The sequence below is a fragment of the Pleuronectes platessa genome, chromosome 4 (genome assembly GCF_947347685.1).
Source record: "Pleuronectes platessa chromosome 4, fPlePla1.1, whole genome shotgun sequence".
In the NCBI taxonomy this organism is placed as follows: Eukaryota; Metazoa; Chordata; class Actinopteri; order Pleuronectiformes; family Pleuronectidae; genus Pleuronectes; species Pleuronectes platessa.
Genome location: NC_070629.1, coordinates 30,135,309 through 30,155,708, shown reverse-complemented (window position 1 = coordinate 30,155,708; position 20,400 = coordinate 30,135,309). Strand labels below are relative to the sequence as shown.

Here is a 20,400-nt window from a genome sequence, read left to right as displayed (position 1 = left end):
TTGAGGTTGTAATCAGTTAGGATGATGAGATAAGATAAGATAAATTAAGATTAAATAATCCTTTATTAATCCCGCAACGTCAGTAGAAGTAATAAATAAGTCACATGCATTATAAACACAAGGAAATTAAAAAATATAATTACAACAGAAATAAAATAAATATATAATGTGCAGTGAAATAATAATTTGTCATATTTCTTGTGTTTATACTATTTTCCATCGCAGCAGTTTGACTTTATTATGTTGATAAAATCTGAGCTCCCGCCCTGAGGTCTGTGATGTCAGAGGAAAATGGCCTCAGTGTAAATATGATTAATGGATTCAGGTGATTAATGCTGACGATGCTAATATGATTGTGTTTATTTTATAGTCACATGACACATTTGGCTCCAACACAACAGTTTCATTGTGATTTAGCAGCTTGAAGCTGTCGACAGCTGAATCTCCTGCAGAGGGAATCGACCCGTGATCAGGCTCGTGAGTGAGCGCCTGTGACGGACAGCTGGCAGAAACCTCTGCCCCGTTATCAGAGAAGAAGAAACAGAGGCCGACAGATTGAAAGATGTTCGGGACGGAAGCTGCTCGGCTGAAAACAAAGTCAACGACCAGACGTGACCGGTAGAAATCCACTCGTCTGCGGTGGAGAAAACTCGAGGACGTGATTCAACTTGAGGGAAAATGAAGGTTCAACGAGGGACTTTGTGAATCGACTCATCAAACACCAGGAGACAGAAGGAAAATAAGAGAAACCAGTGAAACCAGTGAGACGCTGGACAACAAACATCTCCACTGACGGTTCATCTATTCCAATTCAAAGACTAAAGAACAGGATTGTTTTTCAGTAAGATAACGAACCCTCAGTTTCACATCTGCACGTCGACATCACAGTTTCCTCCTGGATGATGAAAGAAAACATGAAGCGTGGAGATGAAGTGAGGTCGTTCAGAAAGAAACGTCAAGGTCACAAGCTCGTTTCTGAGAAAACGTCTGTAGATCTTTATCGAATTCACTGAAGGGTTCGGGGGGGGGGGGGGTTAGTCTGTCTTCTGCCTGTCTGATTCTGTGTTTTCAACCAATAACCTCCTGTCAATCACCAGAGCCGACAGACGAAGACAAAACCTTCCATCAGAGAGTGAAACTGGGTCCGAGCTTCAGATTGATGCTTCGATAGTTCAGAGACAAACTGAGAAAGAGTCAAGTCACAAAATGAGGGAATATCTAAATGTGTAAAACCACTTTTTGATTTACAAAAAATCTCATTCAGCACCGAGACATCTGAAGAAATGCTCTCTATACAGTTTTTACCCTGAGGCAGCGTTTTGAATTTAAGGTTCAATCTGTGACTTTAAATCATCTGAAAACATCCAGAGCTGAGTTTCATCTGAAGTCAAGTTGTGATCTCACATCTTCAAACCTGGAGAAATCTGTAGATTAAAGGGGACATATTATGGTTACAGGTTAATTTGGTATCTGGCATGTCTACCGTCCCAAAAGGTCTGGAAAAAAAACAACTCCCGTGATTTGTTGTGGTTCCTCTATTTCAGAAACGATACGCTAGAGTGCGTCCAATGGGATTATGACCGAAATAAATGTCATAGTCACACCATGCCCATGTAGGGAGTCTCGCTACATAGCCTTGGACAAGCGAGCTAACGCTAGCCGGGCTCCACCGGCCCGGTTAGCTCACGAGCTAGGCGAGCCTGGCGCCCCTAGCTTCCTAGGGGCTCCCCCCGGCTAAGGGAGCCCGACCCCCCGGCTAGCGTTAGCTCGCGAGCTAACCGGGCCAGTGGAGCCCGGCTAGCGATAGCTCGCTGCTGCTACCCGTCAGACATTTAAGTGGCCACATAAACAAGGGACCCCGGGACACCTCTAAACGTTGACTCAACAGTGTGGAAGGATGCTGCTGCTGCGCCAGCTCAAGCTCCCACTGCTCCCACTGCTCCCACTGCGGGGCTGTGCTGGGGAGCTGGGGCTTACCAACTGTGGTAAAATGGGCAAAATATGTCTCCGTTAAATCACGGTGCGTTTGATCTGCTCGCCTGTTGGTGGCGTCATAGCGTCTTTGTGCACGTGTCAGAGTTTGTCTTCCTGAAAAGTGACTTTTTTTACGATGCACGTTTTAAATCGTGGTGGTTTCTTAATTCTATATTTGAAGCGGATGAAGGATTTTAGTCGTCGAACGTCTGTATTTTATGTTTTCAGAGAAACCGAACAGCGTCAGATTTTTGACGTGAAGCTTCTTTATTCACTGGATTGAATCAGTGGATAAAGAATAAACACGAACTGGAGCAGCACCTTTGGAAATCAAATCAAATCAAGTCTCTTTCTGTTCCTTTAAAAACACCCTGCGCTGTCCCTCTGTTTCACTTTTGGAAGCTCTCGGACATCTGATGTTCCTGCAGTGGCCTCGTGGTAATGAATGAGAAAACTCAAATATCAAATCAAAGGTCAGAGTCTGATTCCCCTGAGGCTGATGATGAACGTGACTCAGAGTCACTGCACATGTTTCAGACGAGTGGTATCGAGCTGACGGACTGAGGCTCGCTCATAACAATCTGCTCTGAGAACCATAAACAACATGAAAGTGCAGCTGATCCTCGGCCTCAGGTCTGATGATCACAGCTTCAAATCATCACCTGAGATCATCAGAAGGAAAACGACACCTGATCAACAGAAGAATCATTCAATAACTTTCTCATTTTCTCTTAAAATCGACCGATTTCCATGTTTAAATACAAGGTATAGAATAAATGGATGAAGAGCAGCAGAATGAATTCACACCATCTCTGCCTTTTGTCACAATATGAATCTATTTTGAACAGTGAGACGTTATTTACACGTTTTGCTGAAGCTTGAGCTTCACTAACACAGAGTGAGAGTCATTCACTGAGTGGAAGCTGCTCAGCTGCTCGTCAGGTTCATCGTCTTCAAGCCGAAACATTTTGTTTCACAGCTTTAATGTAAAGTTATTAAAAGTGAATAACGTGAGCTCCTGACCTAACAACAGAAAAGTGATAAAGTCTTTCAGTTTGTTTTCGGTGGAACTGGGAGAAGCTTGTTTTCGTCCCGTCGGCTCTAAACTGTCGAGACACAAAGAAGAAGATGTTCTACATGACGGCTCAGGAAGACCCCCCCCCCCCGGCTGTTGTTCCCTGACAGGCTGAGTTTACTGATGCAAAGTCAAATCCTGCTGATACACAACGTGAAGTCGAGAAGCTCCAGTAAATCAAACCGCTCCAATCCGACAGAGGAAGAGAAACCACTCGATGGATGATGGATGGAACTGATAATTAGCAGATCCAGTGATGAGGTCATTCAGCAGCGTGACACCTCATCACTCACAGGTCGGTCTGATTGATTGACAGGTGGCAGCACCACGCTCAGATTTCAACCATGTGATGTGTTTGAATGGAGGAAAGGAATAAAGAGCTTCTATCCACAGAGACTTACACTAAGTCCTACAGACATGTAAAGTGTCCTTGGGTCCCATATAAATACATTATTATTAAAGCCATTATTATTATTATTAATAAGTGCATTGAACCCAGAACAGTTGTCATTTCGATATCAAGATGACATCACTACCAGCATCACACCTCCAGACGCAGAACTCCTCAAGACTACTATGAACCAAACTGTCCAACAAAGTGTTTTCACTGCAAACCAACAGAACCTGGTTCAGTTTGATCCAGAACCAGAACTCCTCTTCTGCTCTGAGGAACCGTTCACACCTGATGTTCAGGATCAGACTGAACTGAAGAGTCTGAAGCTCTGAACACAACCAGGTGTGAACGAGTCCTTTATCCAACAGGTTCAGTCAAACGGTGAAATCCTCAGACCGAGATGAACCAGATGTTGAAATGAAGCGAGGCCACATCGGATGTGTGAGCGTCACTGAAGGTTCTTCTCATGTCTGGTGTGATCAGATCGGACACAGGCCTGGTGAGTCTCCTGCTCCTCAGCTGCAGACTGCGTGTTCACACCTGAAGGATCCTCCACCACAGATTCAACATCTGTCTGTAGAAGATGGAGCAGATAAACATGTCCTGTTCCTTTTCAAAGTTAAAGAAGTGTGTCTGTTGACTGAATTCATTTATTTGTTTCCTTCACACTGTAGAGCTCTGGCTTTTAGTTCCTGCTCCTCTACTCGTATTAGAGGAAACACAGTGATCACACCTGGAGCCTCAGATCCGAGCCATGATTCTTCTCAAACCAAATGAAGCAGTAACTGTTCCTCCTCTCAGGCTGTGAGAAGCTCAGGACATCTGGAGCTTCATCATGTTTATTCAACCTGAACATCAGAGCGCGACAGAGGGACTTTCAGGAGCAGGAGGGTTTACGAGGACGTCTGAGGAAAGGACACGGCCGTCACTCACACGCTATTCATTCTAACAACTGACCGGTGAAAACACAACACACACAAATCTGATTTAACACAGATTATTCACCTGAACAGCTTTCATAATAACTGAGATCTGAACCTAACAGTCGTTTAATAATCTATAAAATCAATGTTCACGCTTCATCATCACGATGAAAGATTATTTTCTTGTGAGGCCTTTATCACACTCTAGAATTCACAGTCTCCTGTGTTTCCCAGCATGCACCTCTCCTCCTCATCCCTCAGTCAGCTGTTTATATGCGACATCAGCCCCCCCCCCCCCCCCCCCCCCCCCCCCTCACACCTCCGGCCTGAATGAACCAAATACTGTCCACATCGCCATGGAAACCGAGGCCTGCGCAAAACCTACTGAGGAAAAAAAAAAACATCAGGTAAACGAGGGGGGGGGGGGGGGGGGGGTGGGGGGGGGGGCAGATCTACAGGGAACAGGATGTGAGACGATAAAACAGGAGCAGAGTGTTTGTGTTGCAGGGATCCAGACCGACACACAGTGATAACACACTCTCTCATTCACACACACACAGTGATAACACACTCTCTCATTCACACACACACAGTGATAACACACTCTCTCATTCACACACACACAGTGATAACACACTCTCTCGTTCACACACACACAGTGATAACACACTCTCGTTCACACACACTCCACTGCATCTTATTGTCATGCAGATGACAGTCTGAGCCTCTGCAGCGGCAGAGCGGCTTTTATTTCTGTCAACAAGCTGCGACTCTGATTTTTAATGGAGGCTTGGTTCCATCTGTAAATCTGAGTGGATATTTTTAGCCGGAGCTTTTCAGCCGTGACTCAGAAGACGACTCGGTTCATTCAGAACCTGAACGACCACTTGATGGATGGAAACGTTCTGCAATCAGAGTCCACACAGGAAGACTTCATTCAGTAGAGTCGTTATCCAGACCAACACGTGAGATATGAAAAGTCCCCGGAGGATTAATTCCTCATGACGTGATCCTGTGTAAACGTGTGAAGAGCCACGTGACAGATTCTTATAAAACTGAGTGGTGACATTCTGTGCTCGTGTTTGGATCATGATTTTACATCGTGAAGACGTCCATGATGCTGTAAAGTGATGGTGACATACTTGTTTTACTCTGATAGTGTGAGATAGATAGAAAGACGCTGGTTGTTTTCTTCGGGGAGGTCATGTGACAGGAGGCTGACGAATCAGGGAGAGGTTGTGAGCGTCATCGTCTCCAAACATCTCCGGTTCTGCTCGTCCAGACTAACACTCGACCTCTTCTCAGAAGAAACACAAACAAACACGTAGACTTGTGGCTGTAGACAAACAAACCACCAGTCAGTCTAGAGTCTCCAGTTAAACCCGAGTCCAGAGTGCATCTGAACAGGAAGCAGGAGACACGATGGAATCCTCCGTGCTGTGAGGCCACAGTGGTGACCAGCATCGTGCTGCTTTCAAGTCCACATCATGGGATCTTTAAATATTAATATAATATAATATAAATTAATAATATACTGTTAAATGACAAATTCATCTCCTGGTGGTAAGACAGCATTGATCACAGGTGAAGAAAACGTGTTAATAAGTTATTAGTTGGTATTAAAACAGTCTGAGGCTGACTTGTACTGGTCGACTGAGACACTGCTGCTCCACAGACTCATGTACAAAATGGCAGCGTTCACATCAGAGAGGTTTCAGCTTCATTTCTGTTCAACAGGAGGAAACACGACGTCTGTCTTCATGTCACTGATCTCACGTGATGTTGATGTTCAACACGCTGTTAGCATCCTGCTCTCAGGACCAGGTTCATTCAGGTGAATAGTGTCTGGACGCTGTCTGCAGGTAAACCACAGGTTTTATATTATAATCATATTTCAGCTATAAAAGAATACAAATCATCTGCAGCTCCGTGACAACCATGGCAGGAGTCAGAGCCCAGATCAGTGTTGACAGGGGATGAATCACAGCCTCCACGAGTGTGTGTGTGTGTGTGTGTGCGTGTGTGTGTGTGTGCGTGCGTGTGTGTGTGTGTGTGTGTGTGTGTGTGTGCGTGTGCGTGTGCGTGTGCGTGTGCGTGTGCGTGTGTGTGTGTGTGTGTGTGCGTGTGTGTGTGTGTGTTCACCAGCGAATGGGAATCCTTCAGATCAACAGATAAACAGAGCAGTTCCTCCTGTCAGCAGCAGGGAGGCAACTCGGCTTCTTCCTGCCTCCTCCAATCCCACCAAAAAACCTAAACTCCTCCTGGACATCCTCCATCTGCTCCTCTTGTCTCCTCCCTGCGTCTCCCTCTGCTGTCACGTCCCGCTCCTCCCTCCCTGTCAAACACCTCTCTCCCCACCTCACCTCTCCAGCCCTCCATCTTCCTCCATCTTTCTCTCTCATCATCAGAAACTCTGCAGGATTTCACGAGTGGCCACAAACCTGCATGTTGTTCCCTCAAATGACCAGAGAATCCAGTGGAGTCTGGAGATTAGACCTCAGTCAACCTGCAGGCTCCTGAGACGCAGATTGGATCTGACATCACGTGTCTTTATCCCAAATCAAAAGAGGAAACAAAGATTCTTATTCCTTCACGCCTCGGCTCACACGTGAACACTTCTGTCTCGTTTACTGCAAAAACAAGGGCTGGATTAAACGGTTCTGAAAGGAGGAGGATGAGGAAGAAGAGGAGGATGGAGATGGACGACACACTGCTGCTGCCTCCCTCCTCCTCCTCCTCCTCCTCCTCCTCTTCATCTCCCCTCCTAAAGGAGAAAAGACAAAAAATGTGCTGTCTGTTCATCAGCCTGGTAAATAGCAGCCGACACAGTGAGACACATTCACTGGGAACAATGACACCAGCTGGGCAGCCACAATAGGAAATAAACATCATGTGGCAGGCTCCATCCCTCCATCATCCCTCCATCATCCCTCCATCCCTCCATCATCCCTCCATCCCTCCATTCATCCCTCATCCCTCCATCCCTCCGTCTCGCATCCCTCCAGCCCTCCATCATCCCTCCATCATCCCTCCATCACTCCATCCCTCCATCATCCCTCCATCACTCCATTCATCCGTACATCCCTCCATCCCTCCATCCATCATCCCTCCATCCCTCCATCCCTCCTCCCTGAGCTGCCTCTTTGTGGCCTCACACCTGCACCTGCCTGTGCTCTGAATATCTAACATCAGCTCTTTTTACGTTCTTATAATAAACGTGTTCAAATGATCAGATCGTGCAGATGAGTGTGTGTCTGTGTGTGTGTGTCTGTCTGCGTGTCGTTGTGAGTGTTGGCCTCCTACCTTCTCGGCTCCTCTGTGTTTCTTGGCGGCCGGCGTGTCGTCATGCTGCCGCCTGACAACAATAGCGCCGCCGCCTTTAGCTCCACAATCCAGCGCGTTCCTGCCTCCGCCGCAGCAGCCGTGTGTGTGTGTGTTTGTGTTGTTGTTGTTGTTGTTGTTGTTGCTGTTGCTGTCTCCAGCTGTGGTCCGGGGGTCGCAGCGGCACAGTCCGGGGCCGTCGCGGCACAGATGATGCTCGGGCAGGGCGGACGACGAGAGGAAGACGGAGGGAGGAGGAGGAGGAGGAGACGCACCATCCCCGCTTCTCTCCTTCCTCTGCCGGACGGAGGGAGCGGCAGGAGGAGCGCTGTCCCGGTCCCGGTCCCGGTCCCGGTCCCGGTCCCTCTTCCAGCCGCGGATCATGTTCTTCCCCTTCCGCTCCTCTTTGCCTTTGGCGCATGTCGCAGCGCTGGAGGCCGCGGGGATGTCGGAGCAGACGCCCCCTCCCGCCTCCCTCATGACCGCGGAGATCATCCCGGCTCCTGCTCCTCCGACGCTGCGTCCTTGACTCTCCCGGCGCCGCAGCTGCTGCTCCCCGGGTCTCAGCTCTCCTCCTGCGCGGCAGCAGCGCAGCGCGGCGGCCGCGGACCGGTCCTCCAGCCCCGGGTCCTCTCGTCCCTCCCGGCCGGCTCGGCTGCGTTTCAGCGCGGATCTCCTCGGCTCCGACCCGCCAGGTCCCCGGGTCTGGAGCGAGGGCAGGGCCGCGTGTCCGTCGGCTGAGGAGGAGGAGGAGGAGGAGGTGATGGAGATGCAGGAGGAGGTGTGGTTGGGAGACAGCTCCCTGCAGCCTCTCAGCAGACCTCCATCCTCCACAGCTCGGAGGAAACGGTTCATCTCCTCCTCTCCTCGTCTCCTTGGTCCATCAGCATTCAGCTCATCGTCAGGCCGCCGCAGCAGGGTCAGGCCCGGTCCCCACTGGTCCCCACTGGCCCCCGCTGGTCCCCACTGGTCCCCACTGGTCCTCAATGGTCCCCACTGGTCCCCACTGGTCCTCAATGGTCCTCACTTGTACCCACTGGTCCCCACTGGTCCCAACTGGTACCCACTGGTCCTCACTGGTCCCCACTGGTCCTCAATGGTCCTCACTTGTACCCAATGGTCCCCACTGGTCCTCACTGGTCCCCACTGGTCCTCAATGGTCCTCACTTGTACCCACTGGTCCCCACTGGTCCCAACTGGTACCCACTGGTCCCCACTGGTCCTCACTGGTCCTTACTGGTATCCACTGGTCCCCACGGGGTCCTCACTTGTCCCCACTGGTCCCCACTTTTCCTCACTGGTACCTACTGGTCCTCACTGGTACTCACTGGTACCCACTGGTCCCCTCTGGTCCTCACTGGTCCTCACTGGTGCCCACTGGTCCCCACTGGTCCCCACTGGTCCCCAAGGGGTCCTCACTGGTACCCACTGTACCTCACTGTTCCCCACTGGTCCTTACTGGTCCCCACTGGTCCTCACTGGTCCCCACTGCTCCTCACTGGTCCTCACTGGTCCTCCGGTCCTCACTAGTCCCCACTGGTCTCCACTGGTCCTCACTGGTCATCACTAGTCCCCACTGGTCCCCACTGGTCCTCACTGGTCCCCACTGGACCCCACTGGATCTCACTGGTCCCCACTGGTCCTCAGTGTTCCCCACTGGTCCCAACTGGTCCCCACTGATCCTCACTGGTCCCCACTGCTCCTCACTGGTCCTCACTGGTCCTCACTGGTCCCCGGGTCCCCACTGGACCTCACTGTTCCCCACTGGTCCCAACTGGTCCCCTCTGGTCCTCCCTGGTCCCCTCTGGTCCCTGGGTCCCCACTGGTTCTCACTGGTCCTCACTGGTCTCCACTGGACCTTACTGTTCCCCACTGGTCCTCACTGGTCCTGACTGATCCCCACTGGTCCTCATTGGTCCCCACTGGTCCTAACTGATCCCCACTGGTCCCCACTGGTCCTCACTGGTCCCCACTGATCCCGACTGGTCCTCACACACCTCACCAGGAGGAATGAAACATTTATTCTGCTGCTCCTGAAATAAAAACTGATAAATCAACACAGTCTCTGATGTTGTGTGTTTGTGTTGATGTAATAAAATGATCTGATACAGTTTTCTCTCTTTTTTCTCTTTGAAGACTTAATTTAGTTAAAATGTCCCTGTAGTGTCTCTGTTTGGCCACGTGGCGGCGCTGCAGTGTTGTTTTAACATCAGTCAGGTGCAGGTGATTGTTTAATGAGCTGATGCATCTATTGCTCCTTTCTGGGGTTTTAAAAGTTGCAGTGATTGGCCACAGGGGGCGCTAGAGTAACATTCATAGGTCCACCATGTACTTTGTGGATTTATTGCAGATGATTTGACAGAAGCCTTTTTTTTTTTACTTGTGTCACTTTTATATTCCCACAATTCACATGTTTTAAATTAGACAACACATGGTCCAAATACATAAACATCTTTCTTAACATCGTCTTACTGTTTTATCGTCTGTGTCTTTTTGTGTCAGTCTTCTGTTATAGTAATAATATTGTTTTATACAGAGGCTGCAGTTGGATTATTAAAGTGATTATTACAGAAGCTCTTCTTGTCCTGCAGCACTTTGACATGTCCACATTTAAACAGTTTAAAATTCAAATAAACATGAAATAACTTCAACTTTTTTCTAATTGATAAATGAGTTCTGTCCCATCATCATGGACGTCTCCAGCTTCCAGCTCAAGGATAAAAACCAACAACCTTCTGTAAAGACTCTGGACGAGGAAGAGCAAACTCATCTGTCAACTTCTTCTTTCCTAATGTACATTTTCTCTACGTTAAAAGTGAGAAACACTGAGAGTTCGTCAATCACTGACCAGACAGTGAGATAAGAGACGTGGGGGGGGGGGGGCAGGAGGAAGACGGGGGGTCAGTAGAACGTCTGTAGGACATCAGACTGTCAACAGACACTGTACAGACTGAGGGACACATGAGACCTGATGCTGTGAGGCTCAGGAGGCGTGTCCTGCAGCCTATAGGAGCAGAACAGTTCAGTGTACAGGTTCTATATCAACATGGACTAGAAGAAGAAAAAAGAGTTGTCACCCAGTTTGTTGTGTGACCAGCAGAGACAGGTCCACAGTGATTGTGTAGCTCAGATGGAAAACTGCTCCAAAGACAACTTGTTTCTCTTCAAGAGAAGACGCACGATGTCCAGCCCGTCGAGGACGTCCAGCCCAGCTCCACTTCGCCGGTAAGAACCTTTACCACAACTTCTCTGCTGAAGAGCATGAAAACTACAAAGTCCCTGAAGTTTTAAGGTTTACTGAGTGATGTCCCGTCGATACACACGTTTGACCAATCAGGAGTCAGTCTCAGCTGTCAATCATGACGTCAAAGCTCGTTTTATATACCATCAAAAAAGTATTTAAAAACAAACGTCAGTGTGATAAGAACGACCTCAAGCATCATGACCTGTACAGCAGCCAGACACCAGGGGGCGATCAAGACGCTTTGGTGCATCATGTCCTTCATGTTTATTTACACTCAATAATAATAACTTCATTTGTGCATCACCTTTCAGAACAAACCATTTCAAAGCTCATCAACAAGCGTGTTGCATTGTGGGTAGTTGGCCCTGTTCATGTGTCTGACCTGACCTGAAGTTTAATCTGCAGGAGGAGTGAGTTTTAAATGTTCTCCTCCAGGTTCAGGGGCAGGTTTCTGAAGGTGCCTGTGAGGTCTCCTGTCGGGATGTTTCCTGGTTCAGTGACGGATCACTCGGTTCATGTTTGTGTTTCAAAGATCGTCTGGTTTGTGTTTGCACTTGAACACGAGGCTCTGCAGCTCGGTGTCCTCCGTCACTCACTGAGGCTCGATGGGAACCAATGCAAACACAGACACTTCATCGCTTTGTTTCCAGAGCCGGGGGAATGAAAAGTGTGCGACACACGATGTGGAGGGAGTTCAGAGCTGAAGAACATGACTGAGCAGTAACATCTGATTATTACTATGGATTGAGACATAGTGGGGGAAATTACAAGAGATGAATCAGCTCAATTAAAAGTAGCACAGTGTGTGTGTGTGTGTGTGAGAGAGAGAGAGAGAGAGAGAGAGAGAGAGAGAGAGAGAGAGAGAGAGAGAGAGAGAGAGAGAGAGACAGAGAGAGAGAGAGTGAGGGGGGGGAAAGTTCACAACATGTTTGTGGACTGTTATTGTGACCAGTGACCCACAGCTGCTATCAGTCAGCTCATATTACCACACACACACACACACACACACAAACACACACACACACACACTCCTTGACCTCTCACCCTAACATCAAGTCTTAAACCTGAAGAAATTATCTGAAATTGTGAGGACCTGTCAAAATGTTCTCACAACCATAGAAAGACATGTACACATGTACACACACACACACACAGACACACACAGACACACACAGACACACTCACAGGGGACAACAGCCTGAGATGAATCTGCCTCATGATGAGCAGGTCAAACCACTGAAGCAGGATTTCAGCAGCAGCCTTCAGAGCATCGATCCGACTCTAACAACTTGTTGTGTGACCCCGGCTGATGTGCAGATGACACCGCGCCCGGAGCATCGCGTGTTTGCCAGAACAGGCCTATATTTGTTTAGGGAAAATTTAGGCCACATTAGTGTTTTTACATGTGAGCTACTTCAGGCTCACAAATCCATTCTGTCTGTTGCACAAGAAGCCAGAACAGCCCCATGCCTGGAGTGTCCCACATCTGTGTGTTATCTGGGGAGAGACCAGAATCAGCTTTGAGCAAGATCCATCCTGCCCACTATGCTCCCAGCTCAGCTGCCCTCAGGCGCATCCCCACTGGTTGTCAAGTTACTCTCTCAAAGCAGGTGGAGACACATCCAGGTACTGAAACAGAGAGAACTGCTCCCAGTGCTTTGCCTCCTGAACAGCCAATCAGCTCCAGGGACCTGGAGCGGTCAGTGGAGGAGGCCTGAGACTGGGAGGAGCTGGTGGATGGAGCCCAGCAGCTCCCAGTCACACAGTGGAACCTCCACCTTGCACCTTGCAGGAAGATGTTGATGAAGCGAATCAGAACCAGAGGCTGCGTTACAAGAGGCAGAGCGACCTGGCGGGAGAGCAACAGTCGGCCCAGTGGAGGGAACCACTGGATGAAGTGTCACATGAGAATCAACAAGAGGCAACTGATCAGATTTCATCTTTTGTTTTTGATTCATGAAAGAAAAAAGTGAAAAAACAGAAGAATGTTTTTGTTCTGTAAACTGAGCTAGAGAGAGTCTCATGGGAAATCACCGTGTTCCCAGTGACACCGGATATCTGAACCCGATCCCTCACGTGGCCAGAACACAGAAGAACAGGACCAGAGCTGAAGATAGTATCAACCTGGAGGAGAAGTTCTGTGGAATCAAAGCCGGTCAAAGGTTTCAACACACACACACACACACAGACACAGACACACACACACACACACACACAGACACACACACACACATACACACACACACACACACATACACACACACAGACACACACACACCACCTTGTCCAGGAGCTCTGATTGGCTGCGTGGGGGAGGCCCTGCAGCGGACGCCACTCCCACAGGCAGGTGAAGGAGCAGAGGCTCAGTCCACCTCCCAGTCCTCCCAGTCCTCCCAGCAGCCTCCAGGACAGCAGGACGAGGCCGGCCCGAGGTCGGGGAGAAGCCGGCGTGATGACAGAACAATGTGTGAACCAGCAGACGTCTCAGGAGCAGAACAGGAAGTGTAGCAGAGGAGCCAGACAGCAGGAGCAGAGGGACTATCAGTGAGTGTGTGGATCCAGACAGGAGACGTGTAGAAACACAGAGTGTCGTGTGGTTGTTGTTTTTATCAGCAGTTGTGTTGCAGCAGTTTCAATGTGACTGTGGTTACTTTACTTTCTGTTAGGGACAGTAAAGTTGCCTCAAACATTTTCTTGAAACGTTTGATTTTAGATATTTTCCTGTTCCAGCTCCTAAAATGTGACTTTTACTCCTTTTCATCATGTAGAATTATAAACTGGATTAAACTCAGTTTCCTGCTTGTTGGTGGAACAACACAACCACACTGAGGTCATCCACCCGGGCTCTTTATGTAAAACCACCACGTGAATAGTCCTGAGTCGACCCTGAAGGATGAATGGGCCAAAATTAGCTTATCAAAGAAAACAGGAGCTGTTATCAGTGTTGGAAGCTGAGCGAGCGCCAGGTAACAGAATCACCAGAGTCATGTCAGGGACACGTGGAAGGTCATGAGTCAACATGAGGATGACCCAGATGATTTCACATGCTTTTGTTTTTTCATTTAAAAAACCACCAACAACACAAACTGACAGTGAGGAGGCTTCTGAGGAGGCTGATCAGAGTTTCATTCACACTGTTATCTGACCAGATGCATCTAAATGTTAATTTATTCAAATGATTTTACACATGAAGCAGTTTTTTCAGGTCCTATCACTTTTGTGATGAGGCCTGATTGCCCCCCCCCCCCCCCCCCCAGGGGGGCAAAGACACTGTGATTTCCATTTATTTAAAACAAACAGTTAACTGAAGTAATGAAAGCCTTAAAGCTACAGAAGAGTTTTAGTAGAGGCTCCTCTTAACGGTAATAACTCAGGTGCTGCCTGAGGGCTCCTTTCATTTTTGTTTTAAACTGGACGACCACAAACTATCTGCCACATGATGGACCAGGAGTTTTCATGGTCCCCTGAGGATGTACAGACTCAAGAGTTCTTGGTCTCTGCTTCTTTTTAACTGTGTGTCTTGGTCGCTGGTTCAGAACCCAATGATTCTCATGTTCCCAGGTTTCCGTCCCTCTGCTCTTTCTGACTTCTTCTGCCCCCTGAAGTTTCCAGGTGGAGGTTAACTCACTGTGATTTCCTTCAGTTCAGATGTAGAGAACGTGACGGAGGCTCCTCAGAGAAGTGGGAGGACGATCAGCGAGACGGATCAGGAGCTAGCAGGCCCGAGGAAACCAGCGTTAGTCCGGTGAGCAGCTGGTTGGATTTCTACTGTGAGACGATCAGTACATGAGATTCTCATCAATGCTTCTGGAAGCTTCACAGAGCAGCTCATCTCAACATAAAGAATATTACAGTATGATAAATCAGAGGTTAGACATCATCAAACATTAGGAGGGTTAGCGTTTGGAAACAGGATTGTGATGAAGATATTTTAGATTATGAATAGACAGAGGTCAGCAAAGTTAATCAACATTTAATTCATAATGTGGCCATCGGGTGTTGAGTAACCTTGTTCTTGTGTTGTGTAAATATGAGTCAGTAAATCCATTTTCCATGAACCTGAATTCATTAAGTTATATTATTTACCTCAGGATGTGGTGGAGCCCCAACATGGAGCTAAAAGAGCGGGAACACAGGACTCAGCTGGACTCAAACATGAGTCTGACTGTTGTTAGTGTGTAGTCACAACTTAATAAGAGGATTGTGTTTCTGCTCTGCAGCTTTAAAAGTCTCTTTACCTCCGTTTTACAGCTGTAATATCTGGAGCTATTATATAAATCAATTTGACTGAGTGTGCAAAGGGCTGCAGGCAGACATGTCACGTGAGGAGTGATTTATATAATGTCATATTAGTTTCATAATGAGATAACTCCTCTCTGTCTGTATTGACTCTGCCGTCTGCAGGTCCAAGACCTTTGACCACTCTCTGCTGACTCAGGTCCAGATGGACTCAGACTCCAAGTTAGACAGGAAGAAGTCTCACTACAGCCAGGTGAGCGTTGCACCGACAACTCCAGCACACAGTTAATGACACTGTGACACTGTGACATCATGACACCATCACATCATGACATCATGACACTGTGACATCATGACACCATCACATCATGAGAGCTGCTCTCATACAGCTGCTGGTTCCAGTCACATCACTTCTGCTGACTCACTCTTTTCAAACCTCCTTATCTGATTCACTGACACTGGGTGAAACGGGTCTGACCTCTGACCCCGTCACTTAGCAGCAGCGTCACGTAGCAGAGGGATTTATAAGCTAATTTAGCTGAAGTAGCTAAGTCCGAGCTGGTTATCAGTGGAGTATCAATATAATTATTATCATTATTAACTTATTTATCTCACAGCACAACAAAATATAACACGTACAGCTTCAAATCAAAATGTTTTATACAGCAAGCTTTATTCAGCATTATGTATATAAGCATGTTATTGTTTCCTGATCATGTGTGTGTGTGTTGTTTTGTGTTGTGTTGTGTTGTGTTTCAGCTGTCTAAGAGCAACTGCCAATACCATAAAATATTTAAGGAGATCTGCAAAGAGGAACAGCTGAGACAAAGTAAGTCTCTCATCACCACAACTATCTGCTCCACCTTAAATACTGAATGAGGGTTTAGATAATGGCCGCGTCCCAGTTCAGGGACAGTGTCCTTCAGAGGACACGAGGACACTGAAGGATGAATCTAAATGAAACTTCACCTGCAGGTCACATTGTTAGCTCCTTTGTGATTGGTCGCAGGCACGCTATGAATCCTGGGATACGTTGTTCTCTCAGAAGCATCCGTCCTCTGTTTGTTTGTTGACAATTGATTGAAGCAGCTTTAGTAATGGATCAATTAAACATTAGGTGATGATGAAATCCTGTTAACTGAGTTGCTGAGTGAATCTAAGTCTGGATCCTGTGGGTAACCTGATGTTATTCACCTGTTGGTCAGGTTACACCTGTGCTCTGCAGAAAGACATCCTCTACCAGGGACGGATGTTTGTCTCCGACCACTGGGTCTGCTTCCACTCCAAGGTGTTTGGCAAAGACACAAAGGTATTTGAACCTGGGACTTGGATGCAGTTTTTGGAACATCCCTGTGGACGTTGGTTTGAATCCACATTGAAGTATCTTCTCAGAGAACTCACAGTCAGCGGTGAGCATGTGAGTGCAGGACTCGACTGTTCATCCTGATGTTTGTCCCTCACAGATTGCCATCCCCGTGACGTCTGTCAATCAGATCAAGAAAACCAAAACTGCCATCCTGGTGCCGAACGCTCTGGTGATCGCCACCGCCAACGACCGGGTGAGATCATCTCACCTTCACGTCTGAGCTCACCTCCATGGAGAGGATGTTCTGGTAGTTTTTCCAGTTGACTCAAACATCTGGTCACTAATCATCATGTGTCTTCTGTTGCAGTATGTGTTCGTGTCCCTTCTGTCCAGAGACAACACCTACAAGATCCTGATGTCCATCTGCCTTCATCTGGAGGTAGGACCGGACACATCTACCACATGTGGCTGTGCACTAGTGTCAGGAGACGTTAACTCTGAGGATCCTGATGACAGAGCTGAAGTCAAAGCTGATTTTTTAGCATCCAATCAGAAAGCTCCCTGGACTGTTTAACTAGCTCCACAGTGTCTTTAGACTCTGTGCATCAGGACCTACACTGTCTTACTTATAGATTAAATGTGCAGGTGTGTTTGAAGGTGGTGGCCTGAGGTCTCTGTCACTGCTGGGAGCACCAATCAGTGTCCAGGACAGTTCCCTCCTCAGCGTCATGTTTTTACCAGACACGTGGACAAGGAATCAAACAGCTGGGACACATGTTTAGAACCACATGTATGTGAACTCGATTTCAACTTTGAGATTAAACAGCTGGTTTGATAACTGCACTTCCACTAAGTCCTGTAATAGTTTCTGGACATTTTGAGAATAGAAATCATACATCTGGTTTCTCACAACATGTATAACCTGTGTTTACAGGAGAAGAGTCCGTGCAGCAGCCCCATCCCCTGCTCTGCAGAGAGCAGCTTCAGAGGTCAGAGGTCACCGCTGACTCCTCGCTTCCCCCTGGTGAGTCAGCACTAAACCAGTTTCTATCTTTCCACGATGTTCTTCCTGAAGCCTCAGCTCACATGTTGCTCCTGTGCAGAGTTTCACTGGTGACTTCATCGACCTGGACGAAGCAATGAGGCAGAGGAGGCAGGAGATGGAGGAGAGCAGCAGCTCCGACTCGCAGACGCCCGACTACGAGAAGATAGCAGGTAACGTGAAGGCCCCTAGATACCAAGACTGAGCCGGCGTCTTGCTCAAGGGCACATCAGCAGGGGGACAACTCATGTTTCCTGTTTATAAGTCGTCTCCACCGTCTCTTCTGCTGCAGAGTTTCCTGTTCCTCCGTTCCTGGATGTGTTGAAACACACGGACCGAGCGGCGGCTCCTGAACTTCAGGGCCAGCAGCACAAGGTGAAGAATCAGAACCAGCCTCAGAACCAGCCTCAGAACCAGCCTCAGAACCAGCAGACCTCTGACAACAAGCAGAACGAGACTCAACGTGGTACGATGATTCCTCCTCCTCCAGCAGAAGATCCAGACCTGCCCTTGTTTCTGTGCTTCTCTGTAGCTTCTCTGTGCAAACACTGATTCTTCATACAGATGTGTCATGGTGGCCATATATGTTGTAGGTGAACACCAGGGTCTCTTTGAGGCCCCTGAGCTCCTCGGGCCCCTGAGTCACTGCCCATTAACGTTTTGAGTCATAGCATGTCAAATTGTCTTTTCCTGATTCCAGGTTCAGGGGTGGTGATTGACAGCAGGACAATGAAACACGTCTCTATCAACACTCTGCTGTTCGTCTACCTGTTCCTGTAGGTTTACTGTCCTCCATGCATCCATCATCCATCATCCATCCATCCATCCATCTATCATCTATCCATCCATCCACACATCTTATTATTATTCACATGATTTATTAAACTATTCAGTCTCTTGGATAATTCTGATTAATCATTAATTCATTAAGATTTCATCCAGTCACCCAATCAATCGTATATTAATGAATTAATCTGTAATTTGTATTGTGTGTGTGTGTGTGTGTGTGTGTGTGTGTGTGTGTGTGTGTGTCCTCAGAGTGTGTGTGCTGGTCCTGTCCTCCTGCTACTTGGCCTTTAAGATCTTCTCGTTGGAGCAGACGCTGGCGACACTGGGCTCCGTGGCAGAGTTCACTCACCACAGGGCGTGAGTTCACATCCCTTACAGTTACTGACTCTAGTGATTTATATTGAAAGTACAGGAGAATATGATTTCGTTCATACTTACAAATCTTTTCTGAGGTTATTTATTGATTCACGTTGTTTCTTTCAGGAGCGACTTCCTGCAGGGCAGCTCTGACGTGAACGCAGAGTTCTTCTCTGAACTTCTGACGATCAACCTGATGAAGCTGGAGAAGGTTTGTCTGTCAATCAAAGACACACAGGCCGTTACGTTATACTAAAATCAAGATCTTTGTCTTTATTCACTTAACTCATTCCTTATTTTTAATAAGGCCCAGTACTCATTTATATAAAGTAAATCAAATCAATGCAGGATAACACTATAAACTTCAATGTTTACAGTTTAGTTACAGATAAGTAAAAAAATAACTGGTTCATATTTTAAATAATTAAATTTATAGCAGTAATATTATTACTATCTCATGTTTGTATGTAACATCTTAATCTGAGAAGTAATTGGTTAATAATTAAAGTATAATATTAATCAAAACATACTTGAGTAAATGTAATTAGTTACTTAAATCTACATTTGAAACCAGTCGACAGAAAAGTTTCCAGAGTGAAACCAGACGCTTGTTGCTGTTAATCAAACATTTATAGTCAGAGATCTGATCCCAGAGCAGCAGCAGGTCGTGTGTAAGAAGAGCTGCTGCTGCTCTGGTCCCTGCAGAGGACACACTCATCAGATTATATCAAGGAACCAGATTCAGCAACAAGGAAATTCTTAACAAATAAAGCTTATTATTAATAAGTTATTATTATATCAGCTATACTAACACATTTCTGCTCCTCCAGGTGCAGAAGAATCTACAGAGACTTCTGGACGAAGCTGCCTGAAGGAACCCAGATGAACGTGTTGTGAACAGATGTGTAAATATTAGTTTATCAGAACAGATGTTACAAACTCACACGAGCGATGTGAATAATGTGAACTGGACGAACAATCTGCAACCGGCTGGAAAACAACGAACAAACACTTTAAATTCAGTTAAAGTGCGAAAACACACCAGGATCAAGAGCAGTGATGATGTCACAGTGTACGGACCCCCCCCCAGTTCGCTGCTCCACCCCTGCAGCCCAGGGAGACGTTGAACCACCAGGGGGCAGCAAACACAATGAGAAGCTCTTTAAACCTGCAGCAGTTTCAGCTCAATCTGTGATCAGCGACCGATTGGCTGATTGGAAATCAAACCTTCATGGCACATTTATAAATATGACCTCCAGGATTGTGTCTGCTCAATGAAAGATGTTGTAGGAACAGACTTTGTTTTGAAGGCTGTGACATTTCAATGATCTGTGTCAGAGCAGGAACAGAATGAAAGTCCTCGGCTGATTCAGGTGTTTCTGAGTCGCAGCTGGAAACATCCACAGAAACTTCCTCTGGTTTGTGTCCAGATGTGAATGTGTTCAAACATCATGAAGATAAATCTCTCTCTGCTGGAGACACTCGACTGTTACACAGACCGACATCCCCGTGATTCTGTAAATATGAAAACTGTGTTGATTAAAATGATGTGGTTTTGTTTTTCCTCTTTTGAGCAATAAAGTTATTTTGGCTCCGAACGTTTGTCTGAATTCTGTTTCTATAGAACTTCAAAGGACTTATTTTACATGAAAAACAACCTGAGAGGAAACGATCAACGTACGACAAAGTGCTGATGATATAAAGAAGTTATGATTGACAGCTGAGACCGACTCGTG

At 47.2% G+C, this 20,400-nt stretch overlaps 2 protein-coding genes across 3 annotated transcripts in view; one reads left to right on the top strand and one right to left on the bottom strand.

Moving 5' to 3' along the window:
• znf608 (zinc finger protein 608) overlaps positions 1-8,542 on the bottom strand; it is a 33,467-nt gene extending 24,925 nt beyond the window's left edge. Inside the window, exon 1 of the mRNA XM_053421125.1 lies at positions 7,670-8,542. Within this exon, the coding sequence (XP_053277100.1) occupies positions 7,670-8,542 (873 nt within the window). The remainder of the gene's footprint in view (positions 1-7,669) is intronic.
• Positions 8,543-13,277: 4,735 nt separating this feature from the next.
• LOC128437755 (GRAM domain-containing protein 2B) lies at positions 13,278-20,262 on the top strand. 2 transcript variants are annotated; one of them, XM_053420004.1, is made up of 14 exons: positions 13,278-13,475; positions 14,575-14,676; positions 15,336-15,423; positions 15,930-15,999; positions 16,376-16,479; positions 16,634-16,729; positions 16,844-16,915; positions 17,411-17,500; positions 17,580-17,691; positions 17,811-17,984; positions 18,219-18,294; positions 18,557-18,664; positions 18,791-18,875; positions 19,495-20,262. In XM_053420004.1, the coding sequence occupies exons 1-14, from the start codon at positions 13,384-13,386 to the stop codon at positions 19,534-19,536; spliced, it is 1,311 nt and encodes a 436-aa protein (XP_053275979.1). In that variant the 5' UTR covers positions 13,278-13,383; the 3' UTR covers positions 19,537-20,262. The 2 variants fall into 2 exon arrangements, with proteins under 2 accessions (XP_053275979.1, XP_053275981.1); XM_053420006.1 differs by having other exon boundaries at positions 13,334-13,475; positions 14,580-14,676.
• Positions 20,263-20,400: the final 138 nt, after the last annotated feature.

Excerpts from the sequence above, each read along its gene's own strand:
- LOC128437755 (XM_053420004.1), top strand. The coding sequence starts at position 13,384 with ATGACAGAACAATGTGTGAACCAGCAGACGTCTCAGGAGCAGAACAGG. Across the intron at positions 16,480-16,633 it reads TGTTTGGCAAAGACACAAAG|ATTGCCATCCCCGTGACGTC; the intron begins GTATTTGAACCT and ends TGTCCCTCACAG. Across the intron at positions 17,692-17,810 it reads CGACTACGAGAAGATAGCAG|AGTTTCCTGTTCCTCCGTTC; the intron begins GTAACGTGAAGG and ends CTTCTGCTGCAG.